Below are 26356 nucleotides of genomic sequence, written 5' to 3' on the forward strand. Positions count from 1 at the left end.
ATGGGACATTATTGAGTGTGTGCCAGTTCTCTTAGACGAGCTCAGAGAAGTGCTTCATAATTGGATTGTTACTCAGTATTAAAGAGGATTTCATGAAGCTTGGGGATAGAAAGAGGACTGATTCATTACACATTTCAGTGCATCTCTAGAAAGGATGGTGCCACATACTCACTGTCCAATCTCTGCTCTTACATCCTGTTCAGCTGACCTTTTCTTTCTGCTACAGGAAATAACCCAAAGGGGTTTTAATTGAAGACACATTGCCGTTCTTTACACTTGAGCAGTCGTGAGTCCTATTTCCGTTTACACTTTATTTTGAGCACGAATGTGTTTGCAATATGTTGCATACTTTAACTTTTCTGTCTTCTACTAATAACTTAAAGCTTAACTTGAAAGATCTGTCACATGGCAGGGATCTACATTTCTTTTTGGAAGAAGACGCAGCCATACTATTGTGTGCAAATCACAAATCCACAGCTCGCCAATCATCCCGTCGTTTATTCTCTCGTCTTCTAATCATAAGCAGAACAAAGCCAGAGTTGGACAGTTTTTATTTCGGTAAAAGCTTTTTAATTTGTGTCCCAAACATGAAAATTCAAAACAATAAAACATGGATGGATCTGCAACCTGATGATTCAATTTGGTTTTTAAATGTTTGTTGAATGCACAGGGTGAAGAGTCATCTGCTTGGGTTGGACTACATTATCAAACACATCCCTGCTGCTAAAGCAGTCTGTCATCACAAAGGGTTTTGCTTTATACCTTTGAATTTGAGGGGCATGCTTAGGGTATGGTGTTATTCTAGGACTAAAGATTAACGCCAGAGTTCATATGTTTGTCTTCTACACTCTCGGGCGTGTTCAGCTGAGTTATGCATGGATGTGTATGCCTTTATGTTTACACAGAGGTCCAGATAAATTGTTGCAGGGCTGGGTGTGTATCTTTAAATGTGCTTGAATCACGCAAAGGAAGTTCCTCTTAGTGAAGAAAGGCCTCAGTACAGTGGAGGCCTGTAAGGGGGAGTGCCACCTTAAATGAATTCAATTCCACCCATCCACATGAGTGTTATTGCTCAATAGTATAATTTCTGGCTCCACAGTGCAACATAGGAGACCAAAGGTTCTCTAGTAGAGGTACCGTGATGCCATGATGCTACATGATGCTAATAATCGGGAGGCTGACATGAGCAGGAGCAAGTCAAGATTTATCCTGATTTATCCATAGAAGGCCACAAATTGTCAGCATTCATCACTACAGCATGTGTGGACATCATTATTCCATCACAACATGTTCAGATTTGTGACAGAGTTCAGGACTGGACACACTATTAGTGCTGTACTCATCAAAGATACAGGCTTTTCTTACACCCGTTAATGAACCTCGCTATACGGGCGTAAAACTGAACATCTGAGTTCACCAACAAAATGAGGACCACATGCATGAAAGTACCACACCCATCATTCAGCTCAGTTTATTTCTGTGTCTCCCTCTAGAATTGCATGACGTGGAGCTCGAATTGGAAATGTTTAAATCTGCAGCCAAGATGCAGACAGCATGCCCTTATTACCATGACCTGGGGCTCCTTATGCTGTATTTTGGGACTTCAGATCAAGTGGAGCATGGTGAACTTTACCCAAAAACTAAACACAGCTCATGAGAGCGATGTTCTCCAGAAATCAGAAGATCTGAGTCACTGGTGGTCATCAGCCTTCAAGAGGAGGTGCAGAGGGAGGGGCGAGTCCTGCCGTGGGGTTTAACTGGTCGCTGTGGAGGGATTTACGAGGTTTACAACAAACGGTTATAATGGAAATTTTATTTCATGGCAAAGACACACACAGCAGGTTGTAAGTGCTATGTTTATGTTGCATAACATATCTGTATAAAGACTTGAACTAATCACTGCAAACGGCATTACAGTTATGACTGAACTTGCAGAGCTCCGAGATGAAGCAAACACGAACGCAGTCTTCTATAAAGAGTTACCTCATGGGCTTTAAAGCTTATAATCCTCAGTATATGTTGTCAAAACAAACAAAAGACAAAACATTCATGTTTTAATGAAGACTGCACAGCTAATGGTGACTGATCACACTTATTCCTTTCCACTGTTATAAAAAAAATACTCAATAGTGGTCATAGAGTTGTCATTAAAATGAGTAAAGCTTCATATTTCTTTTATACAGAAATGTAACCAGATCCATGGAAAGAGAAAGCGGTATGCTATTGTCAAATACACTCCTGAAAATATATACAAAAAACTTTGTGTACATTATTTGTTTTATCTTTCATATTTGACACATCCCTCAAAACAACATCAAAGAGACAGGAAGCACCGTGAAGTCGGACCGACAATCAAAGTGGAGTCACGATCAAAGTGCTCGGTCTCGGGATGGATAAGATGGCAAAGTGAAAAGAAAGTATTTCACAAAAGCAGAACTGTAGAGACAGAAATAATCTCATTGGTTGAGTTAAATGCTAAAGGGAAGGAGCCTGACAACGCTTTCATACAAGTGGTGGAATCTTGGATAGCAAACACTTGCTGAGATGTTGGTGGCTGAAGCCGATCTTTCATTGTAAAGTTCATCAGCACATCTGTTGTTGGCTAACTGGTGAATTACCATAGATAGCAAGTTAATACCTAACCAGGTTGGACTTGTGGCACCGATGAAGGCCAAACTATTTTATTCTTTATGCTACAAGTGTTACTGGGCCCTCCTCTCTGTGATGTCCCGCCACAGGTTCCTATCCTGCTTCTAAAACATGCCAAAATGATCTCCGGAATAATATCAGGACATTACTTGGAGTTTTCTAAGAGACACACTGCACTTATGTAACTGACTATATAACACCATAAATACTATGCCTGCTTTTAAGAGCAGGTTATACTAAGATTTATAAAGAAACATTTATGACTAAAGCTAAGCTAATCTATTATGATAGCGTCCTTCATTCTGAACTGTTGAAAAGCACGGTTAGTAGGTTGGCACTGCCTTACAAAAGTTTAGCCAAAGTTAATATGAGTCATGCAAAACAAGAGGAATGTTCTTCCACCTTTGACAGTGTAATCGAGTTAGGAGTGGAGAATTCGGTCAATAAACTGGAGGAATGACTTGCACAGCACATGCACACTGCTTCAAACACTCATTTTGAGTGTCTGTGTGATGTAGAAACAAACAAAGCTGTCTATTTGAAACTTTCTCTGGAGTAAAGCCTGCCAGCCTGCTGACATTTGATAAGTGAACATCTCTGAGCTTCTTGTCAACTTTAACTGAACTAGTGAGATTATTTCCACTGTTCCCTGTCCTTGCTATTAACATATTGTACAGTCATATCCCAATACATGTTGGAGGCAGATGTGCTTCTTGGTACACTTTGAGGTCTGCTGTTTGAATAGCGTGCATCGTACTGGAAGGCTGGTGTAAGTTCGTCCTTTGTCCCGTTGAGTCCAATATGGCTGCTTCTAGGCTGTCGAATACTAAGAATCTTCTTTCCATTTAGGTGCCACGCAGGCGAGTCTACTGTTAGCAAATCTGTAGCGCAAACTAACTACACTCACTCGTCAACAAAGTTCACCCGATATGTGACCTGGTGGCCATTGTCCCAGGCGTACAAAAGTTTTTCCTTTGGGTTGTAGTCAATCTGGGTGGTGAAGGAGTACTCGTTGGTAAAGGGCAGACGTGGGATGGCTTCAGTGTTGGTGTGGGTGTCATAAGCATAGCTCACTTCACCTTCTTTCTGGTTGTACACATTGACAGCATACAAAACGCCACAGATGATGAAGCAGTTTCCATAAGAGTTCCTCTTGAGGCCCGTTGTGTAGGTGGTTTCCTTTTTTAAGGACAGGTCTCCTGGATCGAGTTTACTGATGACGATCACCTCTTGGTCATTGTAGTCATAGTCAACAGAAGGATAGATTACCCACAGTCCACTTTCATCCACTGCAAAATCAATGTCGGAGTGGCCCCTCCACTTCCAGGGGGTGGTGTCCTCATAGACGACATCGTGCAGCTGTGTCCACGCTGCCACGTAGCGCATCCTCAGGTCGTACTTGATGATGTTCTTGGTGAAGGCCCGGTTATAGTAGAAAGCTCCGTTGTAAACCACGTGACCTGTGCCTATCCAGTTGTAAGGCAGTTTGAACAGGTTGCTCCAGCGCCCTGAGGTAAACGGGAAGATTCAAACGTTAGCTTTTGCTTATTTAGTATGTAACCATAGTCCTAAGTCTCCTTTGCCAATGAGCAGCACTTTTTCCTGCATCGAGTCCAAAAACTCAAAGACTGCTGCACTGCGATATATATAAAGAACAGATTATGTTTACTTCTCGTCAACCTCTCAAAATCTACTAGATTGCTAGTAACTCATCAGACAGACACAGGGTCTGCATTAAGTTGCTGTCCAGCCCTTTTTATACGACTTTTCCACAGAACAAATAGAAAACTTTTTAACCAAAGCTACAATGAAATATTGAAAGTAAGCGACTTCATTGGGTGGGTTTTTTCAACCCTAACCCTCGATGCACTGGTGGTGAGAAGTTGTACTTTTTTTGGCCTTTTTCAGCTTTGATAGACTCAGTGAAGAAAAGACAGGAAAGCAGGGGCAGACATGCAGCAAAGGGCCGGACCCAAACCCGGGCCGGCTGCTCACAGCTACATGGCGTGTAGTCGTCCGCTCAACGCACTGAGCTAAACCGGCGCCTGAGGTTGTACTTAATACTGGAGCTCGGCTGCATTAGCATATGTCATGTCTATATTTAAAGTAACAACGAGTACATCTAATTTCATGATTTTAAGAGTTTTTGTTGCTCAGTATATAAATTCCAAATTCCTTTTTTACCAATTCAGCTTTGATTCTGTATTTATGAACTTAATAGATACAATAGTATGCTTTATTATCATTTTAATTGTCCAGGACAGGAGATTTTGGAACACACATTAAATATGTTACAATGTATAGAAAATAGAGATGTAACCGACTGATACATCTTCATGTTGCAATGGAGTGACTAATTAGCTTTCACATCCTCTGCTGTATATATAATTTCCCCAACTGCTATCCTAACCTTTCAACCACATGATAATCAATTTTGATAATGATGATAACTGAGGGCCAGTGAAGGACAAAAACAGTGCGTGCCCCACCCCGTTCCCCTTCATACACATGTGCACACACACTAGGCCCATCCCTGAGGCCATACACGTAATCCTCCTCTGCTGTGCCCAGTTCAAAGGAAAGGCCAGAGCACATGTCAAGGAACAGCAGGCATCACCGCCACTCACCAAGATACCTAGTCATCCGCACACAGCTCTGAGCTCACCACGCTGCAGGACGCCTCACATGTAAGTGCGTTTAGAAAGCCCATTGTCCAACCACATCTAGATCAACAAGTCAAATCCTAAAAGGGGAGATCATCTTAACTCTCTTAGAGAGTGTAATCCAATTCCTCTGTTGATTTGGATGTAAAAGGAGTGGATTTTCCCACCCACTGGAGCCATGAAGCAACCAAGCAGCCTACATTCCACAGATCTCATCAATCTCACAGAGCTCATTGGATTATCAGCATGAATCAGTGTCACAAATGTTAGAACAAAAAACAGCTATTAGTTAAAGCAGTTACACAAGTATGTTAATAATAATGGATTGCATTTATATAGCGCTTTTCGGGACCCCTCAAAGCGCTTTACAATACCACTATTCATTCACTCTCACACTGGTGGAGGCACAGCTGCCCTGGGGCAGACTGACAGAAGTGAGGCTGCCATATTGCGCCATCAGCCCCTCTGGCCATCACCAGTAGGCGGTAGGTGAAGTGTCTTGCTCAAAGACACAACGACCGAGACTGTCCGAGCCGGGGCTCGACCGGCAACCTTCCGATTGCAAGACGAATACCCAAGTCTTGAGCCACGATCGCCTGTTGGGATCACACCATTTAAAAGACGCAGTAAACGTATCTGTTCGTGAACACTGTAAGGACTATAAGCTGCTTCAAAAACCTTCAATTCAAACTGTAACACAGACTAAGACATGGCTAACTTTACATTTCTAAAGAATTATTTTCACCCTGATTGTAGTGGCTGCTCAAGCTCATTAAGGCATACATAAAGGTGAGAACACGATTAAAGTAATAATTTATTTGTCTGTTTTTTTATCTAGGCTTTGGGTCTCGGATAGGTGTAGGACAATAAATGTTATTTAGCTTAGTCATGGGCTGAGGATGCAGAGACATAATAGACTTGATGCCGGTGTTGTACCGAGTACTGTCACCTTGTTTGAAGTTGTCCAGGTTCCGGAACTCCACGAGGTTGTTGCCATAGTAATAGTTAGTGACGTAGATCTTGGAATCCTTGGCCAGGGGATCCTTCATCCAGGCACCCTCATTGCGCCCATAACTGTGCTGCTTCTCTGGCAGTTCAATCGATGCTAAAGTCCCCTCACAGTTGAGGATCTTTCCTGAAAGTAACATAAGCAGAACATTCACCGTGTACGCCTGGGAGAGAGTGACTTGCATTACCATGAGCTTAAATCAATTTCACGCACAGACATGTGTTGGCAGAGAGAATGACCCAATTTTCTGCTGCTATAATCGTCTGTGTTACTGGAGTCAAAAGCCTGAAACCCAGAGCATGCTGAGCTCAGTGAGGATTCATGACTTACCTGCTCTGTGGAGACTGGGTCGGCTGTTGTTATTGGAGTTGTCGAGCATTAGCATGATAGTCGGAGCTGGTCTTTCAGATGCTGGTGCACTCTGAGTGGACACAGTAGTGGGTACCGAGGTGGTGGAAGGTGTGCCGCTGGTGGTAGTGGTGGTGGTTGTAGTTGTAGTGGTTGGAGCTGCTGTGGTTTCAGTGGGTTCAGCCACAGTGGACTCGGCAGTTTCAAGGACTAGCTCAGCTTCTCTGTCCTCAGACTGGTTTTCTGTGACGTGATGGACTGTGTATGTTTTGGCAGAATGGTCTGAAATGGAGGGCAGAAGCACACGAAGTGACACGATTGAACAGAAACATTCCTTTATAAACTTCTATAGATTACATATTGACTAATTTACTTTGTATTAATACAACATTTAAGTAGTTGAAGTTATTGGATAAATTTTATTATTGCATTTAACTCTGAGTGAACGTGGTGTTCCCCTCACGCTGCAACCAGCAGTAGACTGAATATGAATATGAGGCACTGAACAGGTCCCAAAAGTCTCCGGATCTAAATCTGTACACTCCTGTGATCACAATTGGAACGAGGCTTGTTTCCAGACTTGTTCTGGTTCAAGCCCGATCCACCCTTCAACCCACAGAACCAAAATATTTTGCTGCTAATATCCCAGTGCCAGACACCACAGGAGATTCTCTCCGCATGTCCAAACTGGTCAGAGCTCAGTCTGCTACTGCATTAATTTGTGTCTAAAGAGTAAAATGTTACTGGATAAAAATATGTAGCTGAAAACACAAACATAAATTTAAGAGTGCTAAACCTGCTCTGCAAGCTAGCTGCTGACAAACTGATTTGAAGTCACACAAGTACAACTATAACTAATATAACTCATTTCCAGTTGAATCATTCGTATATTAAAGAAACAACACTAACACTGTTTGCTCGTCTTTATGTAACTAAATATAGTGACTTCTCTGACGCTGTGAAAAACGTCCAACACTGAAACTCCACAGAGTTAGCTTTCATTGCAAATAAAGACTCCAGTGAGACTGCAAAACAAGGAAAGGCATCCCTCAGGCTGTGTGGTGACAGGAGACGTTAGCTATTTATAGCTGTAAACAAACAGTTTTTTGGGTTGTTTTGGCGATGGTTACTTTTGGGCTAGGTAGGTATATTGAGTTTTACCAAGGGTTTTTAAACCATGGATCGTGGCACATGCACAGTGGATACAGCTCGCTGATAAAGGGACAAATGTAACAGCCTGCAGTGCTCCAGAAGTTCACATCAAAGGCAAATTCTGTATGAATGATTCTGAATAATGCTGTTTGAGACAGGATATGAAATAAACTGTTTACCTGTTTAACCAAAACTACCCATATCAGTTGTTTCAGTCCTCTTTGTTGGGTACGATGGAGTGTTATGCCTATTCTGAAGTTCTAGAGTAGAGATCATTAAATGCTGTATAAGCGTTAAAATCCTGATGCTTAACTAAAACAAAAACCAAGCATCAAGCATTAAATGACATATGCTTGACTACACTAGCACACTGTTGTCAGTGTGAAGACAAAGAAAGCCAATACTAAAGTAGATAAGGTGCCAATTAAAGATAACTTCAGGGTTATTATACTATGAAAAATCTTGCAGTTGGCAATGAATGTTTCAAACATCATAGATCCATCGAGGATTATTAAATGTCTTCGTTATTATTATACATTTGACCATAAGGGGGCACCTCAGAGCTTTTAATTACTCCAAAAATCACGGTTTGAAATAAAGTGATTGGTAAAGATACCTTCAGTTTATGTTATTTCTACCAGAACACCCGGATGAAGCTTTAGAAAGACGGGAAGCCAATAACCATGAAAAATTCTTCTCAATATCCACATTCTCATGGCTAAAGATGAGAACACTATTCATAAAAGAGAAGTGGAAAAAGAGGGAGAGTTCAGTATTTAAGGTGAGAGCTAGAGAAGAATAGATCAGTATGTCAATTTAATTTAAACTGCAGTAATTCTGTTATAGTTTTTTGTTTGTTTGTTTTAAATTCGGATGTTCCCCTACAAAAACACAGTGACGACATTATGACAGGTGTTTGAAATAATGGCTGGAGTTTAAAAAATGTAGGAAGTAATAAAGTGTGCTCAATAGACCACAGGAAATGCCCCCACAACCTGAGGCTTAACTAAGGAATGATTCAGGGTCACCTGATCCAGCCTTACCTGTAATACCACACAGAGTAGAGCTCGTTAGCCACATGTTTGTGAAAACACCGACGTTTACTTTGAAATAAAAAGTGTTTCACATTTGCTCTTTGTAAGCAGCGCTGTTTCCTGTGCTCATAGTTATAGCATTAATTGATATGGTACATATGGTATTGATACGGTGTGTCTTAGTCTGCCTGCCCATCAATCTGCTTATTGGTTCCACTTGCACTTGTGCTGCAGTCAGGTGATTTTAATTAGGAACAGTGTACAGTGTGGATATGGACATGCTTTTACTTTTATTGCAGAAAAGGATGAGAGCGCAATGGTAAAGTGCAAACTGCATCCATGACAGAAACAACACCATTATGCTGCTAACAGCTTTTACAAGCACCTACACAGACAGCATGCTAACACTAAGCTAGCCAAGAGCTAGCCAAGCTGACCCCAGCCCAGCAGTCGAGCAGCCAAAGACCATGTGTGTGTGTCCTCACTAGGACAGGGATGTGTGCTGGATTCTGGGACTGTAGCCTATTAGTTTATATTGTTAAATGGTAATTATGAGACAGACAATGTCTATATTCATGTCATTACATTACATTAAAGTGTTCTAAGTAATATGTGTAATGCATAATGCTTTTTTGAATAATGACCCCAACTCCTATAACAACAACAATGGGAAATATCTGTAAAATGCACAAACATTTGACTGCAGTGCATGAAAATTATGTGCAGAAATGTGATGTATTTGATGTGCTGCTTGGTGGTGACTGTCAAAGCAAAGCCAGTGAGAACCCAATCGATGAGAGAATCCATAAGAAATGGAATAAATAAGTGATAAGTGATAAATAATGGAATATAAATTGCTGAATTCTTATCAGTTCCCATCCACACTGTATACACACACTGAATGCTTACTCTAGTTCTTCATCAAAAACAACAAATGTTTTGCTTCTTTCCTTATAATTCAAACTGCTGTTGCCATTAGTAAAATGTACTCAGTCTCCTTCTGGTCCTCACACAGTGACTTTGGTCCTGACAGACAGATGTGGGGAGCAGTGCTACATAAGCAGAGACCTTAACATACTCTAAGCGTATGGAGCTTATGGGCACCAGTGGCAACAATATTCTGAGAACATTACCAGAATCCTTCAGAAAAAATGAATGCTGGGTAAGTGTTCGAGGACGGGGCCTTCATCTGTGTTTGTAAAGCAGATGGGATACACATTGCACTACATAAAAAGAGCCTGTAAAATGCTTTGACATGGTGATGAAGATATGCAAGGCCATGGCACATGATGCCACGTTCTAAAGAAAAAGCATTGCCATACATCAGTCTCAGTCTGGAAAGAACTACTACAAGGTTTCAATGTCCCATGAGGTCAGTTTCATAGTTAATATGCAAATGAGCACTGATTAATGACCGTGAGTACCATCCAGAGAGTTGGTGAATGGCTGCAATCAGGGATTTAGACTTCACTGAACACCAGTTCCACTGAGAGGAGAAACCTTCATGCAAACAGCTGCGGTTCTCCTGAAGGTCACGAGACGCCTGTTCCAAAGGCGACTCCGTCTCCACAGACCCCCGTGTTGAAATGGCAAATTTAACAACACTCTGAACGTGTTTACAAAATGGTTTTGACCTTTTTTCGTGACTGGCAGCTTTTGCAATCAGAATTGCGATCTGAATGCAACGTTGTGCCAAACACAGTTGCTCTTCTGTAAATTCTCTCCGGGCTCGTCTTGTTGGTTTTGACCTTTATGGATAGTTTCCTCCACCATAACAGCTGCAGAGTGGGTGACTCAAGTTATCCACTTGGATAAGAGTGACGTTTAAAGGAAACTGTGATTGACAGGTGTGCTAACACAAACTGTGTGTCGCTGTAGCCAAATGTGCCGAGAGGCACAAAAAGCATCAAGCTTTCCCGGATGAATAAAGGTCCCTGCATCCGTGCTGCAGATTATGGAAATGTAGCCGAACAGCGATTTGACAAGAGCGGGTGGGCTCTGTCAGATTCTCATACATGGCAGAACACAGAGTGTGACAACCTTATGTGCGTGTGCCCTGTGCAAACGCAGCATACCTATTCACTCAACTAGACTTAAAGAGGATTGGAAGGAGTCAGGAAATGTTTTCTCTGCACTGGTGAGGGTCCCCTCACGTTATTGTGAGAAGTGAAGCAGAGGCATGTCATGGACATGGCAGCATTGCATTGAGACAGCATTCCATCAGCTCCATGTGTTTTGTCATTAAAAGATTTGGATTTCCTGCTCGCTGAATGTGCACCAGCAATCCAATTGGACACTCGCTGGAACAGCTTTGCTTGAAACAACACCGGAATAAACCTTGCATTATGGGGATCACATGTGCCACACAGTGATGGATTCCCAGTTTTATTAACTCAAGTGTAGAGTCTGCAACACAATTACAGCCTTATCTCACACTTACTTAAAGATTCTCAGGAAGGCTTTCTGCTGAAACCAAATCGAGCTGGTACATGCTCTGGTTCCATGACTCTGGCTGCAGGCTGATCCTGATCCAGGAAAGTATCATAGGCTCAGATTAGATTGCTGAGGAAAGTAATTTGGATCGTTTTCAACACCCACAGTGGATCACACACAGATGATCGCACACACATGGGAGAGCAAACTCAGCTAAAGTGTGAACACGCTGTTTGTTTTAGCTCGTGGAGGGCGGCGTTCTACGAACACACCGCTACACTCTGAGCGTATACAGAGAACCAAAACCCTCACCTCCTCTGTGCTCATCCTCGTCAGCTTTGGAGGCCTTGTAGTACGTGATGCCCCTCACCACGCCAGGCTGGTGGCCGACCACCTTGGTTTTGACTGTAGGATCAGGCTTTACCAGTTTCCCGTGTTTAATGACCTCTTTCTTGGGCTTGACAACCTTTTCTTTGGGAGGTTTGGGAGGGGGTTTAACAGCAGGGCTCTTTTTGTTGGGTATTTTTACAGCCTCCTTGGTTTTTGTAGCCTGGAAAGAAATTCACATTATGTCAGGATATTAGTAATAGTGGCCTGTGTGTTTTATACGTGGGTGATTAGTTCACCCTTCAGGTGTAATGAAAACGTAATATAACTGATGACTAATCTTACTACTACTGCTCTTCTTTTAGAGGTTTACTACATCCTTCTTTTCCTCCATATTAATGTATCTCTATGTTTGAATCTCTCTCTTTCTCTCGTACAGTCAAACGTTTGGACACCATCTCATTTATTGTTTTTCTCACTGAAGCCATCAACACACATGAAATATGAAAAATGTTTTATATTTAAGATTCTTTAAAATAGCCGCCGTTTGATTCCTGCTTTGCTCACTCTTGGCTCTCTTGATGAGCTTCATGAGGTCGTCACCTGAAATGGTTTAACAACAGTCTTGAAGGAGTTCCCAGAGATGCATTGGGTTTAGGTCAGGTGACAGTGGAGGTCAGGCCTCCATCGCTCTCCTTGGTCAAATAGCCCTTACACAGCCTGGTGTGTTTGGGGTCGTTGTCCTTTTTGAGAAATAAATGATGGTCCAACTAAAAGAAACCAGAGGACGGCATGTGGCTGCAGGATGCTGTGGTAGCCATGCTGGTTCCCCAACAGTGTCACCAGCAAAGCCCCCCACACCCTCACTCCTCCACCTCCATGCTTCACAGTGGGAACCATGCTTGTAGAGACCATCGTTCAGCTTTTCTGTGTCACAGTAAGACACGGCGGGTGGAACCAAAGAGCTCAAATTTGGACTTATAGGCCAAAGCACAGATTTCCACTGGTCTAATGTCCATTTCTTGTGTTTCTTGGCCCAAAACAAATCTTCTGCTTGTTGCTTTTCCTTAGTCGTGGTTTCTTAGCAGCTATTTGACCATAAAGGCCTGATTCACACAGGCAAACATGGAAACAAGGCAAAGGATGGCTACTTTGAGGAATCTCAACTATAAGACATTTATAGAGTTATATATTATCAATTTATTCTTTCCACATATCTTGCTTCATATATTTGATATCTTAAGTTTGTATCTACAATGTAGAAAGTAGTAAAATGATGTCCAAACTTTTGACTGGTACTTCCTGATAACAGTGGTTACATTTTGCAGCTCTTTTACATGCAGTATTCACACATGTCCTTCAGCTTCTAGTTAAAGTGTTGTTTCAGCAAACGTCCCCTGAGGAGACCCATAAATTCCTTTAAGAACGATGCACAATATTTTCTCAGCAATGTTTTCTTGAACATGGTCACTCAGAAGCAGTAAAAGTACAATAATACAAATGTGACGCAACATAGATTCCAAACTGTTTGTTTTGTTTGGATTATGACCAATATTGTAGCTAATCCAAGTTTGTAATGCCAGAGAACTCAGAATTGACAAGGACATAACTACAGGCATGTGTTCAGTTTAATTTAATTTAATAGTGTCGTGATTTAACTAATAACACACAGTACTGTTTTTAAAGTCTGTCACATACCCGTGCTGGCAGCAGCACAAAGACACACTGAAAGCTTAGACTGTGTTCCTAACCTGTGCTTTGCTCTCAGCTGAGTCTTTCTGCAGCAGCTGCAGGCTGAGGCTGGAGATCTCCTTCTTGATGCTCATCATAATGTTGGAATAGTTCTCGTATCTCTTAAACTGGTTGGTGAGGCTCAACATGCTGTCCCGGACGAATTCATTCTCACGTGTAAGGTTTGTCTTGATTGTCTACAACATACCAGCATTAGTGTCACATTTCTCTGTCCATGAGATTAAAAAAGAAAAAAAATCACAAAATCCTCAAAATTCCCAAGCCCGTGCATCCTGACCGAGACTTTGATTATAAATATGTCAGTGTGGGTTTTGCCTACCTCTTCCAGGGTGTTCATCTGAGACACCACCTTATTGATGTAGGAGTGGACTTTTAAAAGATCCATGCTGTAAAGCGTTCCCTCGAGGAGGTCCACCATAGATTGGAGCTGTTCGTTCATACGATAAAAGGAGAAGAAACGTCATTAATCATCGTCTCCTCGTGACACAGCTGACAGCTTTATGTGCTTCTGTTTAACCACAGTAATCGCTGAAGTGCCCTCCAAAGGCATTTACTATCACTCTGCCTGAGTGCTCTCATCCATCTCAGTGCTTTATGTTTGTGCTCTACTCCTAAGTGCAATCATATTAGGTTAATTCATTCTTCCAAGTGGAGCCGGAGACGTCAGAGTGGCCTTTAGGTTCATGTGGTACAGTGGGCTTCCTCTGCTTGTCCGATTCTGTGCGGAGATGGTTGTTATTGCTTTGCTTTTAGTTACATTTTGCGAACTAAACAAACTGAAATAACTGAAATAAATGCTATTTTGTTTTCTGTAAAATGACATTGATTACGTTTACTTTCTTCATGACTTCATCTTTTCGAAACTTAACAGGATTTTCAGTGTCTGAATTTCCTGACTCCTAGTGGGGGAAAACAGGCTAAAGAAAACTGTGTTTTTGCACAAACACATGCTGTGACTCTAATAATCACAGTGACTGCATGCTGCATGAGCTCACCTTTAATAACTCCGGGGCCTGTTTCTTCAGCTTCTCCATCTTCCACTCGTTCTCGCAGGGGTTGAGGGAAGATGGCGGGGCTGTGCACGAGCACTTACAGTCTGATCCAGAGCTGACCGTCTCCACTGTGTAGAAGTCCTCCACACGTACACTGCCACTCTTCAAGCGCAGACATGCATCCTTGCTCAGAGGGCGCATGATGCACTTACAGCGGCAGTCTGAACCTTCTGACGTCATGCGAACAGGCTCGGTCTCTCCGAAAATCTGAAAGAAACAATGTGATATATGTCCTTTTCAAAGCCAAAGAAAGAGAGTCATTTTCTGTGGCATTGTGTCATATATGTCATTAGGTACTTTACATACACGAAGTGGAAAACATCTTCGCTCTAATCCTGCCTTGAGCGAGCTGCTTCTGCATTACTGACCTGGATGGTACTGTTATCTACCAACCTTTTTTGGATTCAGGAGACAGACACTATCTCTACTTTTAAGATTAGGCTTCAAACTTTCCTTTTTGCTAAAGCATATAGTTAGGGCTGGACCAGGTGACCCTGAATCCTCCCTTAGTTATGCTGCAATAGGTGTAGGCTGCTGGGGGATTCCCATGATGCACTGGGCGTTTCTTCCTCACTCACTATGTGTTAACAGACCTCTCTGCATTGAATCATGCTTGTTATTAACCTCTGTCTCTCTTCCACAGCATGTCTTTATCCTGTCTTCCTTCTCTCACCCCAACCAATCAGAGCAGATGGCCCCGCCCCTCCCTGAGCCTGGTTCTGCCGGAGGTTTCTTCCTGTTAAAAGGGAGTTTTTCCTTCCCACTGTCGCCAAAGTGCTGCTCATAGGGGGTCATATGATTGTTGGGTTTTTCTCTGTGTGTATTATTGTAGGGTTTACCTTACAATATAAAGCGTCTTGAAGCGACTGTTGTTGTGATTTAGTGCTGTGTAAATAAAACTGAATTGAATTGAATTTTAAATGTTGCGTGTTACTGTTCCTTCCTCTACCAGGGAATCCGCAGCTTTTCCAGTAATCCAGTCTTAATCCCTGCTGGATTTTAATGAGTAACGAATGTTTTTTTTAATACAGGGAAACAAAAGGAAGGGAAGGAAACTGATCTTGAAAAATAACAGCGTGTTTCCCTTCTCTGGAGTTTTAACGGCTGTGACTCACAGGAAGCCTTCTGGGACAAACATAAATCATTCGGCTTCATCACCAGCTGGCTTGCTGCTGCCAAGCATGATGCCAATGCCTCTGGCATGCCATGGCTTACTTAAAAAACAAGAAGCAAAATACGGCAGCCAGAGCAGACATTTTCAACCTGAGGCTGTGCAAGCTGACATGAGGTGAGAAACCTTTCACACCGGAGTTCACCTTCAGATTTACTGGATATTTGATTAAACATTCAGGTGATGATGGTAACTTGGCAGTCTGAGCTCTCACACTGAAACATTTACACTCAGTTGTTGCACTAAGAAAGTTCTCCATAGTGTTCGGTCATGCCATTATAGCTGCTTTGTTGTGATGCAAACAAGTTGTCATTCTGCCTAATGTCCGTTAACACCAGATTGCCTGCAAACACAGAGGGACTGCGAGCTGTCAGATTACATCACCTAATTCACTCAGATTTACAGCTTTGTCCTACTGAGTTTAGCCATCAGTAAAACATATAAAAATGACACAAAGACCAAGACTCCCCACATTTAATTTTAAAGCACATGACAGTAAGCAGAGGCTCATCATTTTACCTTATTTAAGTTAGCTAGGGTAGGTATGTATGTAGCATTGGGTCCTCTTAACTTCTAATTAATCGATGGCACTATAGCAATACTCACATGTACAGCACACTGCAAGCTGTTAGCTGATGCATGACAACTGTTACGATCTGCGTCTTTATTACTAGCAGAATGAATGAATTGCAGCATTTTCACGTCTAAATACTAATAATTGTTTTCTCGCTGTGGTTAAAAAAAAGTGTTTCTCACTCTGCAGAATTGTTTTTTCAGACCATAATTCAAAGTTATTACTGCTGGGACCATGTGTTGGAGGAGGTCCCGCCTGTCATCCCTCCCTGGAGAGATTTAGGGTCTGCGATAAATCACAGGACAGGTGCACATGTGGGATCACTTTGCTGAGATTCTTCATTAATGAGCTGTGGTTCAGCCCTCACATGACTGAGCTTGGAGGGAGGATTTGATCCTCCGACCTCACGAGCCAACATCTTTGAGTTTAGTGTCTCTTTTCTAAGCTTCGATCTTTGAAAAACACATTCACAGAAAGTCTTTAAAGTGTTCAAAGTGTTGCACCTGCACGCTTGAAAAGTTACTCTCTGACCTGATCAGTTTATTGTTGTACACGATGCAACATCCAGCAGCTAGCTGTAAGTCAAAGACTTATACTATGATACATTTACTTTGTCTGTAAATGTGACAAAAGCCACCTCGTAACTGTATATATTGTGTAGGCGTAATGCTGATGTTTTATGGACTACTGGAATTGTCACAACACGGCTTATCTCATGCACCGCCGTCCTCAGATAACATTAGCTAAAGACAGCTAAATCAACTCGATGGCAAAACACTGATAAGACTGGACACAATTCAACTGGACCCCAGATGTGAGAAGCTTTATTTTGTTAATGTGACATTTTTTCACAAAGTTGGATCCAGGTAAACGTTCAGTCGAATTCAGCAGAATTTGTTGCATTAAGTGTGAGGTGTCACAGGCCGTGGATTCATATGTGACTGTAACAGCTCATTATCTCACAGACTGCTGCACACTTGTGAGGGTTAGCATCAGTTGGACGCAGTTAAGCTGGACATCTGTGAAAGGTTTGAATGACAGCGCTGTCTAGAGTCTGTCTGCTTCACCGTCCCAGATTAAAAGCTGAAAAAACCCCAGATACTGATGAAATGCACCTTTTGCAGTTTAAAAAAGGCGACACAATATATCACAATGTGTTATTGACATACTCGACAGCCTGCTGCCTGTACAGTCACTTGTGCGGATGGCTCAATATGATGTTCATGTTGTCTGTGTAGATGTGTCTCTCTCTCTAAAGCTAACACGTTTAATGTGAATACAGACGATTACTGGTTTGGTCAGAGGAAAACAGTTCATGTATTCATTTGTCAGCGTTTCCATTATTTGCATCTGACTGGCAGCAGGTCACTGAGAAAGACTCCTGCTTCTACTTTGATGGACTTTCATGTTCGGACTGCGTGGAATCAGCAGGCTGACCACATGAAAATAACCTGCACGTTTCCTCATCTTTACATGCAAATGAGACTGTGAGGTATTAGTAAATATGTAACTTTCTCCACTGATTATTCTGGACCTTGCTACAATATAAAACACAGCGAGTCGACTATTTACATAAAATCTCACGTATTTTCTATGTTTTGGTCGATGGTATATTAATGAATTTGTGACTGTTTGTCCTGGTCGAAGCACAGCTTTTGAAGTCTTTCTGTAGTGCAGCCGCAGGCTTAGTGATGGCAAAGAGGGTTAGTGGTAAAGGTGGTGGTGGGGGGGCTCATTAGTGAAGGAATGTAGGCCGAGTGATGGGAAAGGTGTAGAGGGTGTTTCGTTTTGGGGAGTGGATGATTTCCCCTACTCTACAGTACACATACTGGGAGGGGGTCTTGATATGGGGCAGGACTCCTGTGTGCAGAGCTCAGGTAATCCTGACCCATGTCAAGTGTAAAGGCAGCAGCCTGACAAATCACACACCCACATGAAAATAGAACGGATTAGCAGATTAAACTTCTTTAGCAGGGGCTCTGCCTATGGCCCCGCTGAGCTGCATTGTTCAACCCCAGCTTAACACCAACCGCTGCATAGCAACATCAGCTTTAAGGTGGAGAAATTCCAGCAAGATTGACTTTGGTGCCTGGTTTAAAGTCAAGAAGGACTGAGTCATTATCTTGTGGGCTTTTTTGTGGCACCTATTGTGAACAATCTGAATCCCTCTGCCGGTGAGAGCAGCTGCTTCCTTCATCTGTCAAATCAGATGTGCCTATATGCCTAACTGACCATCCAGCATCCCATGCCAAGCTGACCTATCAGCATGGGAACAGCCAACACAATTAACAGTGCTAATAATTAAGAGTACAGCGCATTTAACGCATGCTTTGAGCTCTGAGTCTTTGGCCTTGACCTATCAAGTGCAGTCAAGTTTCAGGTCAAAAAGAACACGGCTCAAATGTGAACTCACGTCTGCACGATAGGAGAAAAAGAGCCTGCACGCTGCAAGGAGCTCTATTAGATCAACTGCTGCAGCCGTTAACAGCTAACGTGCCCTGACAGTGATGAAGCGAAACCCCAATTGTGCTCAGGATTGTTTAAAACACACAACGTGCTACACAAAAGGCCGCCGCATTCATTAGCCAGTGTTTCGGGAGCACCGGCCTGTTGTATCTGCAGCTGTGCCCGTACAAACAAGGATATCCTCCCCTTTTAGAGATCTGCCAGCTGCTAATCACTGGGACAACTGTGTAGTGATGAAGGCAGGCATGGCAGGTACAGTATGTTCAGCTGCATCTTTCATCCTCCCTCAAACCCAAACATCAGCACTCTGTCTGTCTTTGGAACCATTTTCCCACAAATGCCCAGAGAGGGCACCGTGAGTTCTAACCCTTCAAGATTTATAGCAAGAACTATGCCTTTAAAATCCTCATCATCTCCTTTCAAGGGTACTCGAGAGCCAAAGTGTGATCCACGTTCCACTCCGACCTGATTTTTAATCTAATTAGCAGTACTGAAGACACACAGTGCCAATACAATGATTACCGTGGTATTTTTATTAAAGCCTTCAGTCTGGAGATGAACCTTGAAGTCGCTGGTTCAGACAAAACTACCAGCATTAGCGTGCAGATGTTAATTAGCTCAGCACAAAGTGTATCAAGCACTCGCAGCTTTTAGGGGTACACATCTACATTCCTGCTGGATCTGTGTATCTGAGCAAATAACACTTAAAGCTTTCAGTCTCTACTCAAAGACATATACACCTTCATGAGTTTCATTTCAGCCACAGTCATTTTACAAAAGCTCCGAAAAGTACTAAACACATTTTTTTTATGACACATAATTATTTTGTCGGTTTTTAAGGGTGCAAATCCGCTGAAATCTCACAGATGCAAATCAATCTGTCATTGTTGCACTATCGTAATAACTTCAAGTGCAAAGACACACTTCCCTAATTATTAGTGTCTGCTTTGTGACTTCAACCATGAGTGGAATGATTGCTGTTGCCAAAGCCTTTTCTCCAGATGATTTCTCATCCCAGATGTTTATTGGAGCCATTAAGAGCTGCAAATTCCATCAGTGTTCAGTGACACAGATCCTCTACTCCATTTTAAAGCCATTTATTCAACAAACTGATTCAACCGTGAAAAACAAATGCAATGCTTTGGTGGTATCAATGTGAATGCTATTTTTACTTGAACATAATATTTCCACAAATTCTGACCTTTACATTGAAGTAAAGCTATATTGTAACCTGTGCGCTTGGTTTAGCAGTGTTTCCTCACAGTGAACAGGTTTCCACACAGTTCTTCAACAAAGTAAATACGGTCAAGTATGGCTAGCATTAAGGAACTCAACTTTAAATGACAACTTAGAATTAGCCACTAGTTAGCTTAGCTACCTAGCCATGACCGTGCTTCGCTAAAAACCTAGAGACTTGCAGATCTGATATTTAAATGAGATATCAGTCTGATAGTGACCCAAGAAGTTTGATTAGATAATGATGAGGACAATGAATCAGTTTTATATTGTTTTGTCTTTATTCTGCAATGCAACAGCAGAGCTAACAGCAGAGCTAATGTAGCATAGAGGAAGCTAACAGTAGTTTACAGGTATTTCACGCTGCAACATCAACATCTTCTGTTTGTGTGTTTGTGAAAGTTTTTGACTTTTCAGCAAACTGTTGTTAAAGTGTGCTAAAATAAAAAGATCCAAGCATAACCACGGATTACTTTTAGCTCATCTAAAAAGTCAGACTATTGATACGGTGCAAAACGTGTTGGTAAGCTTTTAACATACTTACATAGTTGTCAATGTGATTAAATGTTATTTCACTTTAGCTGAAACAGGAGAAACAGCTGCGACTGTAGCCTAGTAACTCTGCTTTGATGTGAAATAAAACCAGTGCAAATGTATTATGAATGATTTATTTTTCCCTTCCTTTATTGTGTGCCTGTTTTCATTTATCTCACTAATAAATTGCAATTCATATATTTGTGTTCATTTCTTACATGTACAGATGATTAAACACTGATATCAGATCAGTACTGGGCATCGACAGCAAAGGTGTCGTTATTGGATCGGAATCGGAGAAAGCTGGATTGGGCCATTCCTCAACAAAACTAGTACTACTATTTGTTAATACTTGGCATCTCTTCTATAAATAATTTAAGGAAACCTGCACTGACACAACAGTGAAAAGAGCAACACCGAAGTCACATGACTTTAACCCCTGCTGACCTCCCGTGTTCAGTGTCATTAAGTTGAAGGTTCTCAACAACTTCTCTAGTCCTAAAAGTTTCACAGTTTAAACATGGAGTTTATGTTCCAGGTGAGGGAACCAAAAGTGCAAAAAAGTCCTCTCCTTCCTGCTGTAGGTGTCCAGACGACTAACTGTAGGATGGATGTAGCTTCTGGGTCTGAAAAGCAAGGAGCCTTTAACTTGGATTGTTTTACCACCAGCAGGTGGTGACTCTCTGGTTTCAGGAAGGGTTCTGCTATTAAAGACGTCTACGGGAAAATGACCATCGGTTATCTTGCTCTCAGTGAGCTCAATCTCTAGTTTCAGGTCTACGGATTAAAATACTGAGATTATTTGGTCAGTATCAGAGTCAGAGTATGCTCACTGGGTGACGGCTTCATGAACAACACTTTACTATTTTCTTCAGTAGGAGAATTTGCAGATAGTGAAATAAATCGGAAACATTTTTCTTTGAATCCTCTCAATTACAAATTGAGCTGCACACAGGGTGAAAAGGGTCTAACCCTTGTAATGTTTAAACATATGAAACTATTTAATTTATCTTTAAGAAAAGGGGCAATAATAAGAGAACCATGTGTACCAAGCAAAATCACAACTTAGTCAAATTCCCGTAACGTACAGAGCTGCAGAGGATGAACGAGTCGGGGGGAGAATAGGTTTTCTTCAGCCTCAGTGTGACAGACACACGAGTCTCTCATTTCCCACAGCTTTGTTTTAACCACAAACAGAAACTTAACTGTCTGCAGACTGATAATGTTGACTCTTCATCAACCTCCATGTGACACCCCCAATTAAACGAAGTTGTGTTGGCATAAGACAGCATGACAGAAATGTCATTTCAGGCACATTTGAAGACTACAAGGCAAACTGCAGCACCTGCAAGTCCATAAATGTTTAATCGTGCCCAGGCTCTGCCACTGCCTAAATGGCACAGACTGTCTCGCTGAGGCAGACTCAGTACCCCACTCTGCTCTTTATTCCTCCCTACCCCCTAGTTGACCTTGTCCTGATTGTCCTCAGGTTTGTTTACAACCAAAATAAAACGCAGGTGCATATGCCGGTTCCCACGCCACCCTCCGGTGCCCTCGCTGCCCTCCTTCTGAGCAAGTTTTGTCTCTTACTGAAAGCACCAGTCTGACTACAGTAACAAGGAGTCAGCCATGACACTGCTGCTGCACAATGAACGAGGCATGACTTCATACTGATATAGAGCTAAAATAATAAATAAATGGCATCAAATTGTTTGTGTAGATGTCATAAAAATCTCTATCATTTTCTACTTTTGATGTAGAATTGTTGAGCAGTAGGTGACGGCTGTAGCTCAGGTGGTAGAGCAGGTCATGTACTAATCACAACGTTGCTGGTTCAGTACTTAGCTGCCCAAATGTGCATGCCAAATATCCTTGGGCAAGATACCAAGTTTCTCCCCGATGCATCCATCATAGTGTGAATGTTAGAAAGCACTGAAACAGTGCTTGTATGAATGGATGCATATTGCTATATAAGAATCAGTGCACTTACAATTTAATAACCTTACTTAGAGGATAAATCATACAAATAAGTGCTACAAAAATCAAGGCGATGCTAAAAAAAACACTGCAATTCCTAAAGTGACCACTTGAGGCAGAGTGCATCCATCCATTCTCTTCCACCTATCAGTTTTTAGGACCGTGCAAACATTGGGCGGACATTCAAGTTCGACACAGAAAGGCACTGGTCAGACCAGCGCAAACTGGGTTTTTGGGAAAAAAAAGCACAAAAAAAAGTTCAGTATTAACAAACAGAGTGCAGTTATAAGAGGAAGAGGTGGGAACTTTTATATATGTGCCTGACCCTGTTGCATATATATTTCCAGGAGTTCCTTTCTCAAGGGGCCAAATATAGAGAGGGGAATATTTAAATCAAGTATGCAGTCTCATTTATTAACATTTGCATCACAGAATTTATTGCTAATTGCACCAAAAAACAGCATGTCTTGCTTGTGCTTGATATTGGAATGAACTGACTGCACCTGTGTTAAGGAAATAGTGCAATGTCTGTAAATCGCCTGTAAAGCTAATCCCACCTATTTAGGGGTTGGACTCACACACTATTTTGTGTATTTTAGCACTTATTAGTAGGTATCTGAGTATGTCTGAGGTACTCATACAGTCTATAAATGAATCTTGTTAATTAAGTGTTCTAGTGTTAGCTGATAACTTAGTAATCCATTCGCATTTCTGGCTACAAAGAGCCACGGCCACAAAAACTCCAGGTTTGGAGGAGGTGAAGAAGGAAGTTCAAAAGCCAGTGTAATGTCACAGCACTACAGCGACCAGTTCCACTGTTACATCCAGTCGATCTTATCATAAATGTTTATCATAAGTGGACAACACATTTTAAAGCCTCAACACCAGCATTTTTTAAAATGTTTTCTGAACAAGCCTCGGGACATTTTTTTTCCAAGCCAGAAATTCCAATATTTAGATGCAGGGGACTAATAAAATACTAGAATTTCATTCACTAAACCTGAAGCACAGACTTGTTGGATGGTCAGTTCCATTAAAATGCTCCAAAGCACAAACATAAGAGAGAAGACCGGCGGAGTGACTGAAATGATCCAAAGTAAGATTTAGCAGCGTTCACCTACAGATGACACACCTCTCTATCAAAGTGACAATTTCCCTAACTTTGAGCCTTTGTATTAAAAGAGTGAGAAATGTCCCAGGTGTCAGACGTGTTCATGTGGTCAGTTCTGGTAGTCTATGGGGGCTGGCTTGCTTTTGGAACTAAACTCAAGTCCATTAGAGGAGCAGCGGGTTTGTGCTCTTCCTTATTGGCTGTTTTTCAGCCCCAGTAATTGCTCATTGGTTACTGACTTTTCACCAAGTACTGTGGGTTGTACCAGCTGTTATCTAATTTATACATTTTGCCACAAGTAAGCAGACACCTGCTTATTCCACCTATATGTACTGTTGAAAGTTCCAAAATGAGTACGCTGCTTTGGAGTTTCCACTCGTCGAGTTGCAGGCATTTCTTCAGCTTTAAGGTCAACATGAAAGATTCAGATGTTATGCTTCAAATGTTAGACGAGTTCTTCGGTCAGCTGGGAAGAAAAACATGTTTATGTTCTGGCTTTGTGTATTGAAATGGTGCAAAGTGACACAAAGTTGAAAGCACTGATGGCAACATTATCACTCCTCTTCACTGGAACTCAGGAAAGTGTTGCCAGTACTGCTACTCCCAGTGTTACACCCTGAACTGCTGCTATGCATGTACCACTTGTACTAATAATGGGTTTTACTCTTCACTGACCTACGCTGGTGCTAAAGGGGCCACCCTGATAGAATCAGCAGCAGACGATTGTTGACAGTCTCTCTCTCTCTCACACACACACAGACAACCCTCTGGTCCACAGGCATACTGAACATATGCTATATCTTCTGGCAGTGTGTGTGTGTGTGTGTGTGTGTGTGTGTGTGTGTGTGTAGCTGGATTAAGCTGAGGGAGAGTGAGGGCTTACTGTAGTCCAGCAGCTGTACAAACACGGCAGCCAGATATTACCGTTCCCTCACTGAGTGCCATCTCTCCCACACTCTGCTGCCACAGTCCTGAGCGCACTGGAGGTGTCATTACAGGCACCTATGGTTACTGTTGTCGCACAAAAGCCCTCATTGGGAGGATTACCTCGAGTCACAAACAATGACACAGAACCCGAACCATCTGCAGACCTTAGACAGGAAATTTAAAGCTCCGGCTCGAGGGAGGTGTTCGGAGCCACTTATTTGTCTGTCTGAGAGCCTCCGTGAAATGGATCACAGTCAGAGGTGCGCATGAGCACAGAGTGAGCGCTGTTAGAGTTTGGTTTGAAAACGCGCAGAAAAGTCCCACAAAGTAAAGTGGTCTGTTCTTACCTTGCTCTGTGAGGACGCATTTTTACACAGAATCAGCAGACAGGCCAGCAGCTTCGTATAGCTCCACATTTTCTCTCGTGCGTCAGTTTGTGCGCATAAAATTTAGAAATCCAAAGCGGGAGGTGCTGCAGGCATTCCAGAGCGCTGCGCCTATTTCAGCTCCATTTCCACTTTGCACAGAACAGGGTCGTACAGTATGCGTGAGCCTGTGCGTGTGGATGTATGGATGGCTGGATGTTGGTGCGCACTCTGTGTTCAGCCAGGCGCGTAGTGTGCATCATCCGTCATCCGCTATCTTCCGCGGATGGGAGGGGTTTACACGCTAATACCCATAATGTGTGTGTGTGTGGTTGTGTGTGTTCACTGTGTAGAGGACGGATAGCTTCGGTTTAAAAATATGTGCTTAGAGAAAAAAAAAGTAGAAAGATTATTATCCATAGCCACTAAATTAAACTACTTTATAAGTGCCTGTGATTTGGATTTGTAGTTTCCCATCCGTGCATTTAACTGTTCTCCGACACTGCGTCGCTCTTTGCAAGTTTAAAGGCGGTGATGAAAGTCGCATAGATTTTCACAAGACTAAGCTCTAGTATACACTTGAATGCCTGTGGCGCCACCGTCTGGACATTGATCCGCCGCATTGTTGAGCACTTCTGTGACTGTCGGGGTGACAGATACAGTACTGCGCAAAAGTCCCGACCTACCCGTGGTCTTGTAGCTCACCATCTTCAGAGGATTTTTTGTTAAACCAATTAAATGAATCGTTCAAGCATACCACACATTTTGTGTGAAAACATATCAGGAAACCTCTGGGATGATTTTGTGCTGCTGACATGAAGCAAAAGACAAAGTTCTCAGACGAGCCTCAGTCTGGACGCTTCTGAGGCTGACGGTAGTTCACCTGCCTGATGCTTCAGCCTCCCGTGGAGGAGCAGTCAGCAGAGACATCTGCAGGACATGAGGAAAACAGCATGTTTAACAATAGCTGTAGATAGAGCCAATGCAGACTACTGATGCTTATTTAGGTTTCCTTTGAAAACAGCTGAAATGTCCCACTCTGTTTGAGGAGCAGGAAAACTAACTGTATGCACGTTTTTGTGTGTCTAACACAATTATTACAGCTTGTATTTTCAAATTAGTTGTTAGACTTTTTGTTTTTATGTCAGTTTACTTTCTGTTTCCAGAGCAGGTTTGCTCATTTCAGTGTAGTTTTTAAGCGTTTCACTGTTAGCTTTAGTCTTTTTAATTATGATTGTATACGTCAGAGGCAAGATTAAGGACATCAGTGCAAGTAATGCAATGAAAATCAACTCTTTCAAAGCCACTGACTCACACACATCTCAATAAACACCTCCATCAAAGCCTAATCACTAACAAATATCATAACCTCCTTTTTCGTTTTTGTTTTTATTTTTGTTGCTTTTCCAAGTTCAGAAAAATGTTTGTTTAATTTTTTTTTCAAGACTCAAGTTTTTATTTTTATTGCAGTGAAAAAAAAGTGTACCTCACATCTAACTATGAGAAACTTGGTGTCTACATTTTTCCCATCTGAGATCAGGTTGAAAAAACCTTAAAGAAAAACAAGTCTGTTCTC

General features: G+C 42.1%; 1 protein-coding gene across 1 annotated transcript; it reads right to left on the reverse strand.

Moving 5' to 3' along the window:
* Positions 1-1798: 1798 nt before the first annotated feature.
* Positions 1799-25048, reverse strand: olfml2a (olfactomedin-like 2A). The gene is made up of 8 exons (XM_084946634.1): positions 24763-25048; positions 14363-14626; positions 13687-13794; positions 13367-13543; positions 11601-11838; positions 6652-6951; positions 6262-6447; positions 1799-4157 (listed from the first exon to the last, which is right to left on the reverse strand). Exons 1-8 carry the CDS (start codon positions 24829-24831, stop codon positions 3553-3555), a joined length of 1947 nt encoding a protein of 648 aa, XP_084802760.1. The 5' UTR covers positions 24832-25048; the 3' UTR covers positions 1799-3552.
* Between the last annotated feature and the right edge of the window lie 1308 nt (positions 25049-26356).

Source organism: Perissodus microlepis, chromosome 12, assembly GCF_051167445.1.
Source record: "Perissodus microlepis isolate ML-2025 ecotype Zambia chromosome 12, ASM5116744v1, whole genome shotgun sequence".
Classification (NCBI taxonomy): Eukaryota; Metazoa; Chordata; class Actinopteri; order Cichliformes; family Cichlidae; genus Perissodus; species Perissodus microlepis.

What these genes read in the sequence shown, in the direction of transcription:
- olfml2a (XM_084946634.1), bottom strand. Translation starts at nt 24,831, where the DNA reads ATGTGGAGCTATACGAAGCTGCTGGCCTGTCTGCTGATTCTGTGTAAA. An exon ending in AGATGAACACCCTGGAAGAG is followed by an intron (nt 13,544 to 13,686) that starts GTAGGCAAAACC and finishes GGTATGTTGTAG; the next exon opens with ACAATCAAGACAAACCTTAC. An exon ending in ACCCAGTCTCCACAGAGCAG is followed by an intron (nt 6,448 to 6,651) that starts GTAAGTCATGAA and finishes TGTTACTTTCAG; the next exon opens with GAAAGATCCTCAACTGTGAG.